The 19,219-nt window shown below is 39.8% G+C and overlaps 1 protein-coding gene across 5 annotated transcripts in view; it reads left to right on the top strand.

The window, feature by feature from the left end:
• LOC135250411 (low-density lipoprotein receptor-related protein 1B-like) overlaps nucleotides 1-19,219 on the top strand; it is a 398,366-nt gene that overhangs the window by 126,938 nt on the left and 252,209 nt on the right. For all 5 annotated transcript variants that reach the window (XR_010328923.1, XM_064326657.1, XM_064326656.1 and 2 more), the window contains 2 exons: nucleotides 14,601-14,720; nucleotides 15,383-15,511. Coding sequence is in view for 4 of the 5 variants with exons in the window: in XM_064326657.1 (XP_064182727.1) it covers nucleotides 14,601-14,720; nucleotides 15,383-15,511 (249 nt within the window). In the remaining variant the exon portion in view is untranslated. The remainder of the gene's footprint in view (nucleotides 1-14,600; nucleotides 14,721-15,382; nucleotides 15,512-19,219) is intronic.

Below are 19,219 nucleotides of genomic sequence, written 5' to 3'. Positions count from 1 at the left end.
TCTTCATATCCCTAACATGTCTGCAATGAGGCTGCATTGGGGTTTTCAGTAAAATAAATGAATAAATTAATTAACAAATAAATAAAACTGCAAGAGTTTCAGTGTCAAATAAATGACTCATATGGGTCAGGTGGTACTGAATGCTGATTTTATTTAAACAATATTATAACCTGAAGTGTGGAATGAGAAACATTGCATTGACTGACTGAACGGTGTGCATTCATCTGACAGAAAGGGTTTCATACTGAAGCTTAGGGGCTGTAATGTGTTAGCATGTGTCTTTTCAGGACTGTAGAGTAATGCCAAGCTAGTATGAAGCCATTTACAATATAGGTTTGGTTCTCTGTTGAACCTTTGAGATTTAATGAGAAAGGGATGGATTACCTGCCATAATTAGCTGCTTTGCACTTGGGTGCAGATAGCAGAACATTAATTTGCTGGCGCATATGGCACTAAGCCTACTTATCTGGGGTTTAATACCAGGGCCTCTGAAGAATCGAGAAGATCGCATGTTCAATCTTATCACAACATACCTTTGAACAAATTGAATGAGTATTTGCATTCTTAAACAGCTATATTTGTTTGTTTAACACCATATTGATAAATAAATTTTATTGAAGGTATGCCTTAATGATACTGTGGTGGAGGCCACATTTTAAATAAATTTAAAGTTAAACAAAGTTTAGTAACACCTGATACACCAGCACAGGTGCACAAATGATTCTGTCACACTTTTCGTACTGTGTGTCAAGTTGGTCCCATGCAGGTAAAACAGCTTTAAGACCACTCAAATCATTATATAAAAGTGCCCTTACAATTCATGATTAAAAAAAAACACGCCAATATCACCACTGTCATGTACTCACTAAATATAATATGTTAAATTTGGAAAATGTAATCATGTACTCAAGTGTTTGTCTAATTTTTAAGATTATTCATAACACTGCTCCTCCTCCCTTGAGGAACTTTGTCACACTCAGCTCAGAAAAAACAACACGAGCCACTAGATCAACCACTCGGGGGGAGTGCAGAATTCCACAACGCAAGACCTCCTTTGGAAAATCATCCTTCACTTTTATGGCCATAAAACAATGGAATAATCTTCCAACAATAAAAAAATAAAAATAAATATAATACACCCATCACTCCCTGTATATGTGCTCATCTTATGTTTATGTTAGCCTCTTGGTGCTAATGGATGTTGAAGGGGCCTGCTTCTAGAAGCTGTCAATTGGTACATAAGTGCATTTACAGAATCAACTGAATCCACCTACTTTTCCTCAGTGCTTACCCCCTCTTCCAGTACTGTATGTTGATGTGAAAATGGTGATTGCGTAAAAGTTTTTTATTTATTTATTTTTTTAAAGACTGTTTGCACTGCTGGATAGTTGGTTTTCCGTTCTCTTGTCCCATATACCATCAACACATTACTGCAATTGCTTTCACTCTTAAAGGCTAAATGGAAGGCTTTTCACACAGAACATTTTAGGGCCATTTTGTTCCTTCTGTGACACTTTTTTTTTTTTTTCCTCCTTCTGTTAACTCTTCTGTTAACCAAGGCAATTTCACCACTGCTCAATCCTGGAAAAATATAACATCCTGAGCTGGGATAACTTAATAAGGTATGCAAATATATGCCTTGTCTATAAAGTTACTCACGACTTGGCTCCACCTCCACTCAAAGCATTCGTTAGCCATCGAACGGGTACATCTTGCATCACGAGAGGGGTTACTAGAGGGGACTGCATTATTCCAATGAGGAAAAGTACATTTAGCTAGTCTGCCTGGTCAGTTAGAGGGTCATGAGTGAGGAACTCAATTCCCACTCACCTCAAAGAACTCATACCTTCAGGTCTTTTAGCCATCACTTAAAACAATGGATGATTAACATACAAACCTGTCAGCACTGAAATGTCACATGTCCTATGCTTCTGTGTCGTGGCAGTATGTCTGTGTACCCTCTAACCCTCTAACATCTATTATTGCTTGTGTTGACCACTTTTTTTTTACATAACTGTGTGTGTGTGTGTGTTTTTCTTTGCTTTATGTTTTACTGTTTACCTTTATCTTTTATCTTTTTAGGAAGCCTTTTTTATAACACTTTGGCCAGGGACTACAGATGAAAATTAGCCTTTTGGCTAAATCTGGCATATTTCCATTTGTTGTTGATTAATATGCAATGTCCCGTCTTAAATAAACTAAATAAAAAAATTTAAAAAATAAACTCTGAAACCAATCATCTAGACCCATACTTCTGGTCTGGAGCCTTCCTGCATATTTTTTTTTTTTTTTTTTACAATCCCATAATTTTAACATGCTGTTATTTTTTGTTTAATTAGGTGTTTTTTCATGTTAACAGGGATTGTTTACCTTCTTAAGCCACGTTATTCCAGAAATAGCTATGGATGCCATGAAAAATAAAAATTTTGTGTTCACATTGTGCTTATTGTGCTATATTACAAAATATTGCATAAAAAGAGGTAACACAATGATTTAACTGATCAAATTAAAGACTAAAGGAATCTTTCATAGTTTTTGCCTTAAACACAATGCAGTTCATAAGATTATTATGGAATGGCTCATTATAATTTTCTTTGTCTTTGAATTCTTCATTATCTACCAAATGGTTAGTTTTTGTGGACACATGTCCACATTTTCACCAATTAGGAGCCTGTTGATTTTCCTCAGCTATTAAATTGATCTTTCAATAATTCTGTTACCTCTTTTATGTAATATAGCACAAATAAACACAATGTGAACATGGGACCTTTATTCTTTATGACATAGCTATTTCTGACATAATGCAGCTCAAGAGAGTAAATGATTCCTCTAAACATGATGAGCACTTAATTAAAATAGATTAATTTAAAAAAAGAATAATAATAATAATAGTAATAATAATAGTTATTGTTAGTAGTAGTAGTAGTAGTAGTATTAGTATTATAATCCTGGGATTGTAATTGTGGTTGGAATGAAAACCAGTTTGGGGGTGGGCACTGATGTAGACTGGTTAGGTTCATCTGGTACAATGGTAAATCTTGCTTGACATAATAATGTGGGAGCCAAATGTTTTTGTATATTTTCATATTACAAAGGTTTTGTTTTTGTATATTTCTGCAAACAAAAGTTTGAGTACTGGCGCTCCCATCAGTCAATAAGTGCCTGAATGGATACTGTGTAAGAGCAGTGTGGCTTGTCATTCATGTTTTCAGACCATCACTCGACATGATTTGAGTTGAGATGAGTGAGTTTTTATTATTATTCATTTTAAATAAGCCTCACATTCTGCTGCTCTTTCAACAACATTGTACGTTTGGAATGTATTCCCTCTCAGTCTTCGAGGAAGAAACCTGCTTTTATCTGGGGTAGATTGCTTTGCCTAGGGTAATATCCGGCAGACATAAAGCATGGCTTGACGGGAGATTCAGACAAGTGCTTCAGCTCAAGTTTCTTTCATTTTTCAATTTCTATCACAATACTTTCATTTGTGAGCTTAAATTACACAGAGGGGGTGATTTCTGAGCTGAACAGCGTGGCCTTGGAGCCGGTCAGAAATAACAGTTCTTTGCTATTAAGTACAATATGAGAACGAAATGGCTATTGCAAACGCTCACATGAGCAGGAAAACAAAACAGCATTACTCTATGTGTCAGCATTTCCCACCAGAAATGGTAATAATCCACTGATGGTCCCCTTAGTGTTCTCCTTTACCTTGTGCAGTCCCTGAAGAGTGGGTGGCATTGAGTCGCATAGCGTGGATAACAAACTATCTATAAATCACTGAAGTTTATAGAAGCAGCATGGAAATACAATAGGAAAGGTGGTAGATATGTTTAGCAGGTTCCCGTAAACATGTAACCATAAATAATACATACAGGTTTAACTCCAGTTCTGCAGGGTTGTAGTGTCTGCTGGTTGAAATTCAGTCTGCAGGGTCACAGTGTCTGCGTGTTTAAATCTAGTTCTGCAAGGCTGCAGTGTCTGCAGGTTTAATTCCAGTCCTGGTGGGTTGCAGTGTCTGCTGATTTTATTGGTGTGTTTCAGCACAAGGGATTAATTTGAGTCACTGATTGTCTAAAGAATCCACACAACTTGTTCTTAAGACCCTAACTGGATACTGTTTTAAGGGAAGGTACAAATGCCTACAGACACTGAGATCCTCCAGGGGAGTCTGTGACCCACGGTGTAGTCTTGTGTAGGCTTGAACAGAGGGAACCATAGCTCTTGTTTAAAACTCTGATGTGATTTTATGTCTGAAAGGGCAGTGGACAACCTTGCCTTTGGAAGCGAATCTGAGGATTCATGTTGGATATCATTCCCTCAGTGTGTGGTTTCTGTTCATATTCTCTTTCATCAAATGAGAATCATGGCATTTACCACATTGAAAATGTTACAGGCTAAAATCTTTGGTAGTGAAGATACAAGGATTCTAAGGACAAGTGTAAGAATCTAGTCTTCTAAAGGGAAAGTACATGAAGAAACAGCCCATCTGGTTTTAATCACCAATGCACGAAAGCAAAGATAATAATAATAATAATAATAATAATAATAATAATTACAAAGGCTAAAAAAAGGTTGTGGACAACATTTGTAAGTTTATATATTTATCCGTGATAATATATAAGAATGGGTGGAATGTGTCCATGACATTTCTCAAATATTTTTGAATATGTTAGAATGTTCTCAACTTCAAACTTTTGATTGTTTTATGAATTTAGAGTTTTTTGGTAGCTACATTAAAGTAACTTTAACTAACCCAACATTGGCTGTCCTACAGTGGCCTAGTAGCCTAATTGTGACACGCTGACTCACACTGACACCCTGTGTAGCACATTCTCCTGAATGCCCACCAATCAACAGAGATAATTCAACAGAGGGAAATTCTAGTTCAACAGATATTGGCAATTTTTTATCAGGCCAATTTTGTTTTATTTTGTTTTATGTAGGCCCGCTGATCAGATATGTGAGGGACATTGTAATGTAGGCTTAATGATGGGCTTATTCATTTTTGAATTGATTAAAATTAGATTTTAACATAAAGGGACATATATAACATATTTGTGGAAACTTGCATACTGACCAACTGTATAGCACAGCAGAACACCAGTGTTTTTTTTATTCATGCAGTGACTCATATGAGAGACAGGTAATGCAGTTAATCTCCCACAGATAAGACTTTTAATAAATAGTTACATGTCATTGGGAGGCAGTGTTCCTATGGAATGGTGAGACGGAGTTTCCAGCAAACTGTTCTCTTTATCCGATATCAAAGTCCTTATTGACTGTGCACATTTTAAAATATTTGAATATTAAATCTAATTTAATGTCGTTGTTTTTACTTGCTCAATTTTAATTTGCAGTAGATTTGTTTAGTAATTTAGAATTTCAATAAGAGCTGTGTAATAAAATTCCCAGAGGCTGAAATGTATTGTCTATTATCTGTCACTGGGCTGAATACTCCCAACCGACTAGACAGCTCATATATTGCCTCTACCTTATTTCACGTGGGGCTCTCTGTCTTAATGTATCAGTGAGCGAACAGGACGGATGTATAATGAAAAATGAAGTGCAGATGAACCTATAAATCTTGTCTTACTGCTATCAACTCTATTGTTTGGCATGTGACTGCTTCCACTCCCTCCAAAGATTGTTAGTCCCAAAATAAATAAGTAAATAGTTGTGCATTGGGGTTTCTTAATGGTTTTAAATCCTTCTTGATGGTTTTAAAATTGAATTCACCATGGCAACAAAACACAGGAATGTGTAGGAATGTAATTCTATTGCATATTATCTCAGAGTGTTCTTTTTGACGGAGTTAAATGTAGTACAGCCATGTTTTACACATGACCTGGCAGCCATTATATGAACGCCTGGGGTGGCACAGCACAATGGATAAAAAGCTAGCTTTGTAACTGTCGGATTTCCTACTTCCAGGTGAGCTGCCACCCGATTATCTTCTTAAAATGTACCGATACATTTACAGATGCCTAAATAACTTAGTTTGATAAAATCTTCTTGTACTGAAACAGCAAGAACTTCAATGGCAATTCATTGAGTGTCTTATACGGTATGTATTATATGTAGATATAATAAGTAGAAATCTTAATTATATAGTAATTATAACCAAAAAGATTGGTTGTGATTGCATTCACTATGATATATTGCTTCTGTCAAAGAAGCCAAAAAACAGTAAAGGGAATAGTTTTTGAATCCCTTCATAAGCAGACTTTAATTGCTGTCCAGGAGTAGCATATCTGGAGATGAGTGAGAGTAATTTTTGTCTGTATCTGTTAAGTACAGCCTAGTGAAAGTGTCTCTGCTTTTTTTCTGTCAAGTCATGGACTGTGGGTCCTTTCTTCTTTTCATTACGAAGTCATCGTTGCTTTTGGGGGAAAAAGAAAGAAAAATACATAAATTAAGCTCTTAAAGTAACTGTGACTCCTCAGAAATAACAGAGAACGTCTTATTCCAGTGCACATGGTAGCCAAGGCACATAGAAGACAGACAGCTCATTTTAAAATGCAGTGTTTGCTCTCATTTTGTTGTACATGAAAGCGATGCAATCTAATGAGCATGACCACTCATTTTGGATCAGTTTCCAAAACTAATGACGACCAATCCGACAGAGCCCGTGGGACCACAGGGAGGTGTGATATTGGAAAGGTGTAGACAGCGAGTGACCGTACATAGGGAGATAGAGGGGAGTGCCCCTGTGGCCTCTATTAAAATGAGCATCCAGTCTAGCCAACCGCAGTTCCAGCTGCCATCTCTACTACTCGTGTTAGTTTGTCTGCTGGCATTTCTCAGCAGCGGAAGCACCTTGGGGAAGATGGTATGAATTCTCCTGAAATTCATTTCATATCCCACAAGTGAAGAGCCTCTGGCTCCGACGGAATTGGCTTAATGGGGTTTTTTTTCCCCCCACAGCGGTACTCGATAATAAGAGTAGCATGAGATGAGAGGCTCACCGTGCCAACGGCTTTACATCGCATCACCTCCTGTCATGTGTGCCACTCGCAGACCAAACATACATGGACTCATATGGAGCGCATCGCGTTACAGTAGATGACTTCTATTTGGGGCTATTTATTATTCTGGGTTACGTGTTCAAGTTAGTGTCTTATCAGTTTAGATGGCCTGACATTTTAATGAAGCAATGCTGATCACGTTCTATGATCGCATCGTTCAAAATGTCCACTTGTGGTCACAGGTCTCGGGTTCCAACTACTGTAGGTAACTACACAGGTGTCTACTATACCATACGTATTGTGACAAATCTCTGAAGGACTCTGGCTCTCCTAATTTAGACTTGGCAGTGCCCCACTGTTCACCATTATACATTTCAAACCTCTTTATTTATTAGCCCCCACCCCCCCCCCACCAGTAATGAAGTCTTACTGGATAAATGATCGAGGTGAGATTGGACAGAGAAGATGAGATGTGCTTATTAATATACGAGGACTCACATATCTCACAAGAGTTAAATAAACGGCTCTCCTGCCTCCAAAAGACAGCTAAATTCCTCAGAATTTTAAATGGTACCCATTGTGACTTTCACCTTATCATTACATGACTAGTGGAGACCTGAGTCTGTGGATTTTTGCAAAGTTTACCTAGTTAAAGGGTGTAAAATCATCAAATATTCTCCATCCAAATATACATGAATAGGCCTTAAATGTTTTTTTTTTTTTTCATATCTCCTTGAACTAAAAGCCTAATAAAAATCCAGTCCTTAATGATTAATCTAGCTCCCTGACTGCCTGAATGAATGTGCAGCAGAGGTTGCAATAAAGTTGATTTCCCAAACAAATGGTTCCCCGAGGTTTCTGCTTGCATCTTGTTTTTTTCAGTTCACTCAATTATCTTGCTAAAGAAAGCATTACCATTTTATTCCTTCTTAATAACAATGAAAAATGCATTATGGAGGGCCTTTGCACTATTCAATTACAAGTGGTGTGTTTTCAACTTGTAGATATAATGAAAGGGAGATTAAGTAGATCAAAGTTGACACACAGTACATGCACATATCTTGTTCTGAAGCACTTCTCTCAGCTAAATATTATCCGGACAATGTGCTTTTATTTTTTCCTGGTATTTAATCCTGGCCTGGGCCTTTCTGTGTGGAGTTAGCATGTTCTCTTCGTGTTCGCCCACAGTCTCTCCTCTAAGGTATGCAGGTAGACTAACTTGAGACTCAAAAGTGCCCATAGTTATGAGTGTGTGAGTGAATGGTGTGTGTCCTGTGATTGATTGGGGTCCAGGGTATATTCCTGCCTCTTGTCCAATGCATGCTGAAAACTGACCTGTTCTTGGGATGGAGTAAAGTCAAGAATACCTGTAATAAAATGCAAGAAAAAAAAATCCAGTTTGATTATCAGACACCATTCAATGTCAGTGTGAATCAATGATATAAATGACCCAAATTTTAATTTTTAAAAATTATCCCCAAGTCTTACTATGACAGGCAGACAAGCTACAATCTGTTCTTTCAGTGCTTTTAAACATGGACGTTATAAAGGGCTTTCATAGTCATTAACAGTCTCCATGGCTTTCCTTTGACACAAAATGCATTTTTAAGAATGTAATTTTCTCCTTAAAGCTTGTCAATCAACCTGCCCAAAGTTTGAGGTCTTGCACAAAATATGATTTGTTGTAGAAAACATAGAGTTCAAAAGTAAGGAAACTGGTCTTGTCTTAAATATTTCTGTCTGACATGAAGAGAACAATGTTTACTGTTTTCAGTTTCCAAGGTTGTTGAAATAACTTTCAGGGAAATATTTTAGTTTATAGGTGATTCTGCTTTTCAAAGTAACAGGAAGTCACAAAGCACAATGCCTGTACCCTTATGGAGAAGAAAAAAAAAAAAAAAACGTGATGTACTAAAAATACAGTTTTTTTGTTGAAAAGATACAATGTCCAGTCTAAACACTTCAGGATGTTTGTATTGATGAAGGGACAACAGCTCAATACAGAAATTGTGCTCTCAAACCTCAACCTAAGTGTAAAATCTTGTGGCTGAAACATTTCTGATCCTGAGATCCTTTGATGCACTTACTAAGGGTTGAATGGACAACATGGACCAGAATGCACTCAACAGTTGGCAGAAATGTCAAAAAGTGGCAAAGATGTTCAGTTCGACCATTTTGTTTCTAAGGCAGATGGTCTCGTTGCAGATCTCAGTGACCTTCCAGGCTATTGAGCAAAGGCTTGAATTATCATTATCAAAGAATGCAGAGAGGTAGAGCGTGGGATTCCGGGTTAGGGTCAGAACTTTCCAAGAGCTATATGTTGCAGTAGTCCCTGCCAAAATATACAAACTGAAATGAAGAATTTATGTAAAGATACCAAAATAATGATGTCCAAGAAAAATAAGAGATGATAAAGAACATTCAGTGACAGAAAAAAAAAGATAATTCTTTTTTTAACAGCACAGTACCACACTGAAAGCTGAAATATATTGATTGCAGAACATTAGTCCATACCAATGCATCACGGTGCACTATACCGTTCCCTTCTGCTGTGTCAGAGAATTACTTTTACCAACTGCTAAAGGGAGAAAGATGGGAAAAACACAGAATACCTTATTCACAGTTTAAAAGCCTCCTACTTTTATGGAAAGAATATGATTATGTATGCCGTATTAGGCATTGGCACCTAACATAACATTGCTGGGAGCGGGAGTAAGATTTCAGCATTTTTATTTTATTTATTTTTTTTAGAAGCTGTTAATCAGCTCTGAGCTTTTCAAGGCTCACTTAAACCGTGCGAGACTGCAAATCGTTTCTGGCAGTGTAACGGTAGAGTATGAAGTGTATCGCAGGGATTGCTCCACGATAATCCATTTTTCTCACTTAACTAAATTTAGATCTGTTCAATCTGAGAAATAAGGCTAAGAGTGATGAATCAGATTTTAGACAAACTGGAGCACAAACGCAACAGTCGCAGTGGAAGGTTACAGTTTCTTTATTCCTGGAATACACTTCACATTAAATATAGCCCATAACATATTCCATTATGAGATCCAAACGTGATGAAATTGTTTCCCCCCCACCCCAGCCCCTCCGTTTCTTATATCACTCGATATTAATATAAGTTCCCTCAAATCAAAGCCGACAGTCTGTGGTTTAACCTCATATTCATTGTTTTATTTCAAATCCAATGTGCTGGAGTACAGAGCCAAAACAGAGATAAATTTGTGTCACTGCCCCAAAACTTTTTCATTTAACTATATAGGTCTCTGTTAAAAGATTTGCTGCATTGTTTGCTGATTTACTTTAAATTCTAGTCACCCACCGACCTCCTATTCCCTCAGTCAGAGATGTGAGTAGCAGTTGCTACTTGTCCTTAACTACTGCTGGTCACGGGGATACTGTTGCATAATGGTTAGGGAAATGGGCTTATTACTGCCAAGTTGTGTGTTTGATTCCCAGGTAGAGCACTGCTGTTGTACCCCTGAGCAATGTGCTTAACCTGAATTGCTTCAATATATATCTAGCTGTATAAATGGATTTTATGTTAAGAATATAAGATTTGTAAGTCAGTCTGAATAAGAGCATCTGCTAAACGCCTAAACATGTAAATGGAAGTTTGCTTTATTTCTCGCCTGTGGAGATGCATATACAGTTATTATTCAGTTCTTGTCCTCAGATCAAAAAGCTTTTACAAGTATATGTTCCATGACCAGAAAAAAATGATTTAATTTCATTGAAATAACTCCCTGAATACTGAAGAATGTTTGGGCAAGGAGTACTTCTGGTAAACTTGGTAGTGCAGTACTCTGCTGTGTGGTCCACCAGAAAAGGAATCTAGGATTCAGTGCATTGCTATTATTGATGCATTTATGCATTATAGAAAGACACGATACATCCAGTCTGTGCCTCCACTTGCAGTGGTCGAGTCTCCGATTTAATTCGTCACAGTCAGTAACTGGTTGCTATTTGAAATAAAGCTGTAGTGCTAATGGCTAATGGAGCACTAATGGCAGAATGTGCTGAACTTCACTTTACTCACAGTGGCGCAGAGGATTAATTAGTCTCAACCGTTGCTGAGTGTCTGCCTATTTCTATAGTGGGGGGGGGGCTATTAATTTGTACCTTTTCATTTGCATCGTTTCAACTTCACGCGCACAGCTTTGGTTTGTTACCGGACTCTCTCTAAGCTATGCTAGACTGGTGGTCCTTTCTAGAGGCACTGTAAAAAATAATTGAAATAACCTTGAAAAGCCATGAAATGAAAAGGAAACTGCACTTTTTTGTATTGCAACAGTCAAACTAGTGGTTTATACAACACTTTGCTAATGAGAGTACTGTATTTGAAATTCCACTTCTTGGTTTCCACAATCATATATCTTACTATGCTAAAAATCCAGCTTTGCTTTACTTTGTAGTCATTGTTAATTACCTTCTCCTTTTCACTCAGTAGCCTAGTGCTACACTAATTTTTTTGGGTTTGCAAGTTTAAAGCCAGTGGTCACACATTTACACAATTAGAAATGTTTAAGGTCTTTTCTTTTTTAGTGAAAACATATTAAGTGCACAATCAGGTTTACAGCATCCTGACTGCACCAATTTCAGGCTGACTTTAGATTATAGCTTTCACTTTTTGTCAGTTAAAAAAAAAAAACGGACTGCAGAACCACAATGCCTCATTGCTGCTTTTAACAAAGTCTCCAGAGTCTCATGTCAGGAAAGGAGAACACAAGCGAAGTGCCTTTCTGTGACTGGCATTTTTCAGGGTGCAGTCCGGAGGGAGTCTCAGGCACTGGGAGAATAAATTCTGCAGTGCAGTATCAGTATACCGTGACTGTATAGCCAGGGATATAACTGAATTAAGAACAGCATCTAACACCTTTCTTCCAATTGGTTTAGTCCGTAAAAAGGCACTTACCGCAAGGGTAATGCACATTGCGATGGTCCGCACGCATCTTTGTGTCTTTCACATTGGGCGCACGCCCAGTTCTTGTGCAGCTCCTGGCTTTACTCCGCTGGCATTCAGGAGACACTCTTATCCGCAGCGACTACCAATTCAAACACAAGCGCAAAGATCAGTGCAGTGATTCTCTAGAGAGGGAGAGTAACACATGAGTGCCAGCGCCGGCTCGTGAACAAGGAATGACATTTCCTACCACTCTGCTCCCCTCACATGCTGTGCTCATTACAGGACTAAAGCACTTCTTAAGACAGGCTTCTTTTTGCGGTGTTAACATTCAAATAAGCTATACAAACAACAACAGAGGTAATTATCATTAAACTGCATCAAATGAACACCAGAGAAGAAGCACCTTCTCTAAAAGTAAATGCAGAAATAGGTTGCACTTAATCGGGTGCTAAGGCTACGTTGAGGGTGTTGGAGAGGGGGGTCGGGGTGGAGGAGCTGAGGCGCAGTCTAAAGAATTGGAGCGAGTCGGAAGATAGCCAACGTCTCGGCTGTTTTAACTGGCCTGGGAAGCCCAATCCACCACAGAAAGGTCAGAACACAGGCAGCAGACATGACTTGGAAGGGGGGTGGGAGTAGAAGTCCTGAGAGAAACGGACGGGTCTGGTTGGTGTCTATGGACTGATACTATTCTGAATATACGCAGTCCCTTTGGTGACCTGGTAGGCCTGCACCAACCTTTTACAACGCCCGTAATGACTGACAAGTAGCCAGCCAGCCAGCCAGCCAGTCAGTCAGTACGGGCAGGTAGATTTGGGAGGTTGTAGACCAAGCAGACCACAGTGTTCTGAATGAGCATTTAGCATTCAGGGGCCTGATGGATCTAGACAAGCAATCACATGACAAACACTATAAGAGCTAGAGATTGGTACAATTATAATCATATAAGTGCCACCGTCAAGGTGCTTGTCTCCAGACCTGCATGCATAAGTGAGAAAGGGGTTAGTTTTTCTTTCTTTTTTCATTGAATGAAATGGAAATTTTCTTACTTTTGTTCCTATGAAAAAAAAAACAATACAAGACCTGATACTTTTGTGCATGTGTCAGGTGTATGAGATGATGAATGCTAGCTGTTTGTACATTTTGTGTGCAATCCTGTTCATGAGATTTGCATAAGGAAACAGCCATGAACAAATATAGATAAGAAAACAATGATGAATGCTGAACTGTTCTTGGAAACGTTCTTACCCGCAGTTCATGATCAAATGTGAATGTATATTTGTATACAAATGTATATTTTAAATGGTGAGTTCTGGGGTATTTGCGGAAGACAGCAAGCGAATCTGCCGCATCTCGACTGATTGGGAAAGGTCGCTCCACCATCGGGGATGAAGGTAGAGGAGATCAGGGGGCATGAGGACCGGCTGCCGGGAGCTCAAAGGGATGGGACAGCCAGCTGGCAGGATGCTACTGAACTGAGAGGTCTGGTTAGAGTGTACGGTGGGATCCCAGTCTGAAGACAGGAAAGGGCAGCGCCATTTGCAGATGGCTATACCAGTTTGAGAGATTTGAACTGAATGCAGGCGGCCATCAAAAGCCAGTGAAGGCTTCTCTCACTCCCCAAGATTATATAGTGTTAATCTTCCTCACTATCCTTTCCCATTCCAAAGGCATATCAGAGTATATCAGTGCAGAAATAGCATGTGCACAGTGCATGGAACAACACGCAGAGCTTACTCAAATGCTGTATCAGTGTTTTAAAAAATTGAAAGATTGTGAACTTGGCTAAATTGATTGTGGTGCGTCTTGTGTAAGCTTCAGTAAATCGTAGCGATTCTTCAACGGAATTCCGAATCAATTGAAATGCACTGGTGCTCTTGAGGGATATGCAGTGAGGGGCCCTTTCGAACAGGGTTATGAAGGATGCTTGCCATTACAGCCGCTTTCCCCAGCTGTTGTGATAAATAAGTCACAATGCACTTTGTACTTGTGTTAAGCGTTTCACGCTTTGGGGTTTATTGCTTCATATGGCTTCCAGGCTATCTTGGACAGGTTTTAATTTTTTGAATTGTGTCAGAGTAATATAACAAGGAATGCAAGAATGCATGCCTATACAAGATTAAGTTAAAATTTGGTTCTGAAAATGCTCTGGAATGCTGTGGGGACTTGCTGGCATATTGGCTATTATTGCTCACCAGAGATAACCCTAACCTTACACTTGGAAAACCTTCATCTCCCAGTTTCCCTGTCTGTGTTTACTGCCCATCCTGCGCTTATCTTGTGTTATCGTTATAAAGCTTGCACCTTTTGTTATTTTTGGTATATAATGTGATTCCCACAGCAGAAGCAATATCACATGCTATGGATTGTCCCAGGGAAAAAGCCAGTAGATCACAGATATCCTCTCAGTTCTGTTTCCTTGGGATATTTTGCTCTGAGTGCGTGCTAAGAGCAGCCAAATCGTAACCCTGAAGGGACATAATATATATGTGCCCTGAAACGGGGAGGCAACATATACACGGTGAAACCAAAATGTATAGAAATACCCTTTAATAAAAACTGAAAATCTGTACTTTAAGCACATGAGACTTGTTTGACTACAAATCTGAAATTGTGGAGGATAGAACCAAACCAAAAAAAAAAAAAATGTCTTTGTCCCAAATGCCATGGAGCTCACTGTACATCTATTTATTTTAGAGTATGAATATTTCTCCCTTTATTTACAGAGCTCCTACCACATTGTCATGCGTTGCGGTGTCAGTACGGATGTGTCATGACGAGGAACGGAACGTTCTGCTTCTGCGGAGACGGCTTGGAGGTGGGAGGCGACGGGAGGACCTGCACAGGTGGGCGTGACCGGTGGCAGATTACAGCGAATTACGGGCGGAGGCGGACACTGGAGACATTGACATTGGCAGGCCTTCCCACTAAAACATATTACCTTCACCCTTGGCAAAATTTCTATATTAATGAGCAGGAAGCATGAAAATGATAGCCATCTGTCTGTGAAGCTACATTAGTTTATATCAGATGCTTAATCAGACTGAAGGGAGGGGATGGGGGTGGGGTTGGAGGGGGTTGCGTTTACCTGGTGAGTTCATGTGTTAAGCAAAACGGATTTTCAGTTAAGCAACTGAAAATCCATTTTGGGTTTAAGGATTTCAGATTTCATCTTCACATGTAATTACATTGGAAATGGGACTTTTTCACAAAATGTGTTAGTTGATCCAAATTTGGCTCTTAAATGAAAAAGGACTTTAAGTGAATAGAACCTACCTTTCTTTATAAAACCGCAAGGATTTTTCCAGTCCATATGTGATGAAGGCCTTTAAATAGCATGCAAGGTATACTGTATTTAAATTCAAAATCTAACTCTGGGGTTAAATCGGGGTCATTTAAAGGGTGTTTTTGAACTGTCACCACAGGGCCACATTAAGTCTGTTTTATGTATTTAGGTCATGTTTGAATACACTTAATTTGTAACAAATTGCTCCTCCTCTCTCTGTAGATTATGATGAATGTACTGTATATGGGATGTGTAGCCAGAGCTGCTTGAACACCTATGGGTCCTATCGATGCAGCTGTACAGATGGCTACATCATGCAGTCTGACAGAAGGTCCTGCAAAGCCAAAAACGGTAAGATGATATATTGTGCGGATAGTCATGCGCACGCCTTTTATGAATTCCATTAGCACACTTTCTAGCCAATCAGGTGGCCTGACGATGAAGTTCAGTCTCATCGTCAGCAGTTGTTTGTGAATACTGACCTGACCAAACGATTAATGATCAAGCTTGTGCACGGTGAGTCTGGGGAAGATACCCTAAGTCTCACTCTTTAAGCCTGCTCCAGGAACAATGAAAAAACCTTGAGTGATTGAATATCTCAGGTGTGCGTTGCCATCTGCAACTTTGGGTGCCCCGTGCTTATCGGGGGTCAGATTCATTGGATGATTCTCTCATTTCCTTGCAATGCTGGCTGTTTCTGGCCATTTACCACCACGCCTCAATAAAACAACATAATTTCTCAAAGGCCGGTAGAGACCTGAGACCCTGTCAACCGTTGCCGTAAGCCTGGTACCCCAGGGACGTGAGAACAACACTGACCTGCTTGGGGAATCTGGGTCACCGTCACCCTCACTTGCAGCTGTTCGTGCCTTGCCCATTGAAAGCCTTGTGTGGGGGGTTATTGTTCGCCTGCTCAAGGTTTGGCACTCAGAAACACAGAAGACGAAGACCCTCAGCGACGGCCATTTCGGTTTTTGTGATTTCAGGAAGAATTATTGTCCAGTTCATCCGAGCATAGTTGACCAGTTGCCTGTACCATCACAATCCATTGAGTACCTAGATGAATTATTGAATTATGGCCCAGATTGTTCAGCATTAAGTTATGAAGCATAGCAGTCGTAGAATGTTAGCTCCCTTTTGTTGCTCTGAGCAGAAACAAAAGTAGTACATAAGGCATATAAACAATTGCAATCATGTGTTACAGATACTGTACTTTGAATAAAGCATGCTAATTGGATCAGTCGAGTCCCCTCAGACACATTCTCTCCCATTAGCATTTTAATGCAGGCGGGTCTCTTGATAGGAATGTAAAAATGGTAAGGGAGATAAGGCGGTTTTGGAGATGAGTGAGTCGCATGTGTGCGGGAAAGGAAAGCCGCCTGACGCGCGTCCTCCCCGTTTATCAGACCTTCTCCACGCAGGCTATGGAATGCTGTAAATTATTTTCACAGCAGCTATGCTGTAATAGAGCGGCTCTGAGCCCCGTTATGAAATTCTGTCCAGACTTCTATTAAATCTTTGGAACTATACCAGAGGTATACGAGAAGGCGAGGACACCTAACTACAATTTCCCCACTAAAAAAAAAAAAAGAAAAGAACAATTATACCAGCTAAGGTGTCACTGGCAGCGTTTGTAAGTGCTGGCATTCAAGGGATTCTTCACCTTCTGGTTTTTTATAAAATATTATTTCATATTGTTAGCTGTAGTGTATGACCCAGAGAGTATTTCTTTTTTTTGTGCTGTGTGTGATGAAGGATATTTGAGGTTTTTTTGTGACAGCCTGCCCGATTTACAATGTTGGTTTTATACAGCAAATAAATAATTAGCTGTTCAGCTAACTCCAATGACCAAATGACCAAGGCTTGTGCACTGACACCCCCCCCCCCCCCTCCACAGAGATTGTACATATGTACAGTATATTACCCTAATATTTTTTAATACATTTTGTTTTATATTATTTTTGATCAGAAATACAGTATTTCTGGTTGTGCATACACCCTGAAACAACTGTTTTGAAAGATGTACCAGCACAATCTAAGAACTGCTATTTATGTTTATAATGATGTACCACAGTTAAAATAATCTTTTCATATGTACAACTTCTGGAAGAAAAGGAAAAAAAAGAAAGCGCAAGCATGTTTTTACTTTAGACCACAAACCCCTGAATTCTCAATAGCAGTCAAAGCGCGTAGGTCATCAGAAACTTTTAAAATATATAAAATATCTTTCATCACATACAAAATATGTCTGGACTAATTGAAAATATACAGTGAACCTTATATAGTGTCAAAAATCCCCAGAAAGTGAACTATTCCCTTAAATGGAAACACTGGTGCATTGTTCTTTTCCTATAGAACAGACTGCTGTCTTCTGCCTGCCCTCTTTCATGACTTGAATTCAGCAGGAATGTAATCTAGCAAACCGAAGTAGAAACTCCGGCCCTGGCCTCTGGAGACAGCACTGCAGTCAGCGATCTGTAAATAATCCAGATGGGTCCACTCGATGCTGTGCGCCTTCTCATCAGCCTATCCATATCCTGTATGGATCAGCGAATGTGCCCTGGTCCTGAAACACTGAGGACATGCTTAGGTTCTGGATTACTGGATTTGCCTTGGAAGCAAGAATGAAAACGGGAGAACGGCTGCCAGGTGGCTTATTCCGCTAAGACACTGGGATCAAGTGTACGCAGGATACGCCAGGTATCCAAACCGAGCCAGCGTGTGATTGGGCATAGCCCAAGGAGGGCAGGGGTATAGATTTTCTTCATATTACTGCACACCCGTGAACACATCAGTTTGCTTGCTCCAGCTGCTTGTGCAGTGTTCTCCGCCAACGCAATGAATACGTTCAGCCGGCGGGTCATCTGGTGGAAAGAAGCGGGTGCACTTTCCACCGCAGGCGAGTCAGGGCCTCTCCCAAAGCACAGGAGTTGCATTTTAGATTTCCCTTCAAACGAACAGTGCAGAGAACTGTCCCTTTAAGAAGGCTGCCCGGTTAGAGATATTTCTCATGTAATTGAGATACCTGGAACTCGGGGGCCTAAGGGCATGTGCTAAACTGCACTAAATCTGGGTCTTTGAGGTGATCTGGGTATTCCAGGGCTCATTGATGGTGCTGAAGCATCACTGGAGCCAAAGCAGTTTTGCTGTGCAGACTTCGTAGCGGTCAGAGTGGCATTTGGCATTCTGATCTTTACATTATTTAATTGCTTGGCAGGCACGCGTTGGCAGGGTGAATTACATAGCTTCCCTTCTCCCCCTCTAAGCATATGTTTATACAGCTGGATATTTTTGCTGAAGTAATTCAGGTTAAACACCACAGTCAAGGGTACGGTGGAAAACCACTGCCTTGTCTGCCCCCTGCGTTTCAAGACTCCTGCCTTCCGGATATAAGCATGCACTCGGTTACTTATTTATTTCCTTTTTGAGGGGGGAAGTGCGCCAACATTTTTCCCTGCTTTTCTCTTTCATCCCAATGTTGAATGCAACACCGTATCTCCATAGCCTTGCTGTTTCACCACCCACTGATTCAGGAGAGAGGGCAGAAAAGCCCAAGCTGTCGGCTGCTGCTTATTTTTGTTTGGCACTGCAGGGTTTTGTGGGTATTTTTACACCTGAGGAATGTCTTCTTGCACAGTTGACACAAGCAGAGTGCTAGCGCCCAGTCCAGGGAAGGGTTACTCTTGTGAGACGGGGACAAACCCACCAACCAAAACCCACCATTCATGTATGACACTGGACATTTATGCAGATGTGGAATGAGCTCTCTCCGCTAGAATTAGGACAGTATATTCAATTGGATTCAGTTTAGGTGCAAGACTTGGCCAGTCATGACTTTTCCAGTTTTTGGCTTTTAAAAAACTCCTTTGTTGATTTAGCAGTATGTTCAGGATCATTGTTTTGCTGTAGGATAAAGCATCATCCAATGAGTTTTTGACAGATGAGGGGGGAGATTTGTATTTTGGGCAGTTCATTTTGGCCTCCACACTCTGATACAAGTGAATCTTAGTCTCCTCTGTCCACAGATATAAAATGTGATGTCATTTCTACATGGTGGAT

The sequence above is a fragment of the Anguilla rostrata genome, chromosome 3, assembly GCF_018555375.3.
Source record: "Anguilla rostrata isolate EN2019 chromosome 3, ASM1855537v3, whole genome shotgun sequence".
NCBI lineage: Eukaryota > Metazoa > Chordata > Actinopteri > Anguilliformes > Anguillidae > Anguilla > Anguilla rostrata.
This window is presented reverse-complemented; position numbering and strand designations above follow the sequence as displayed.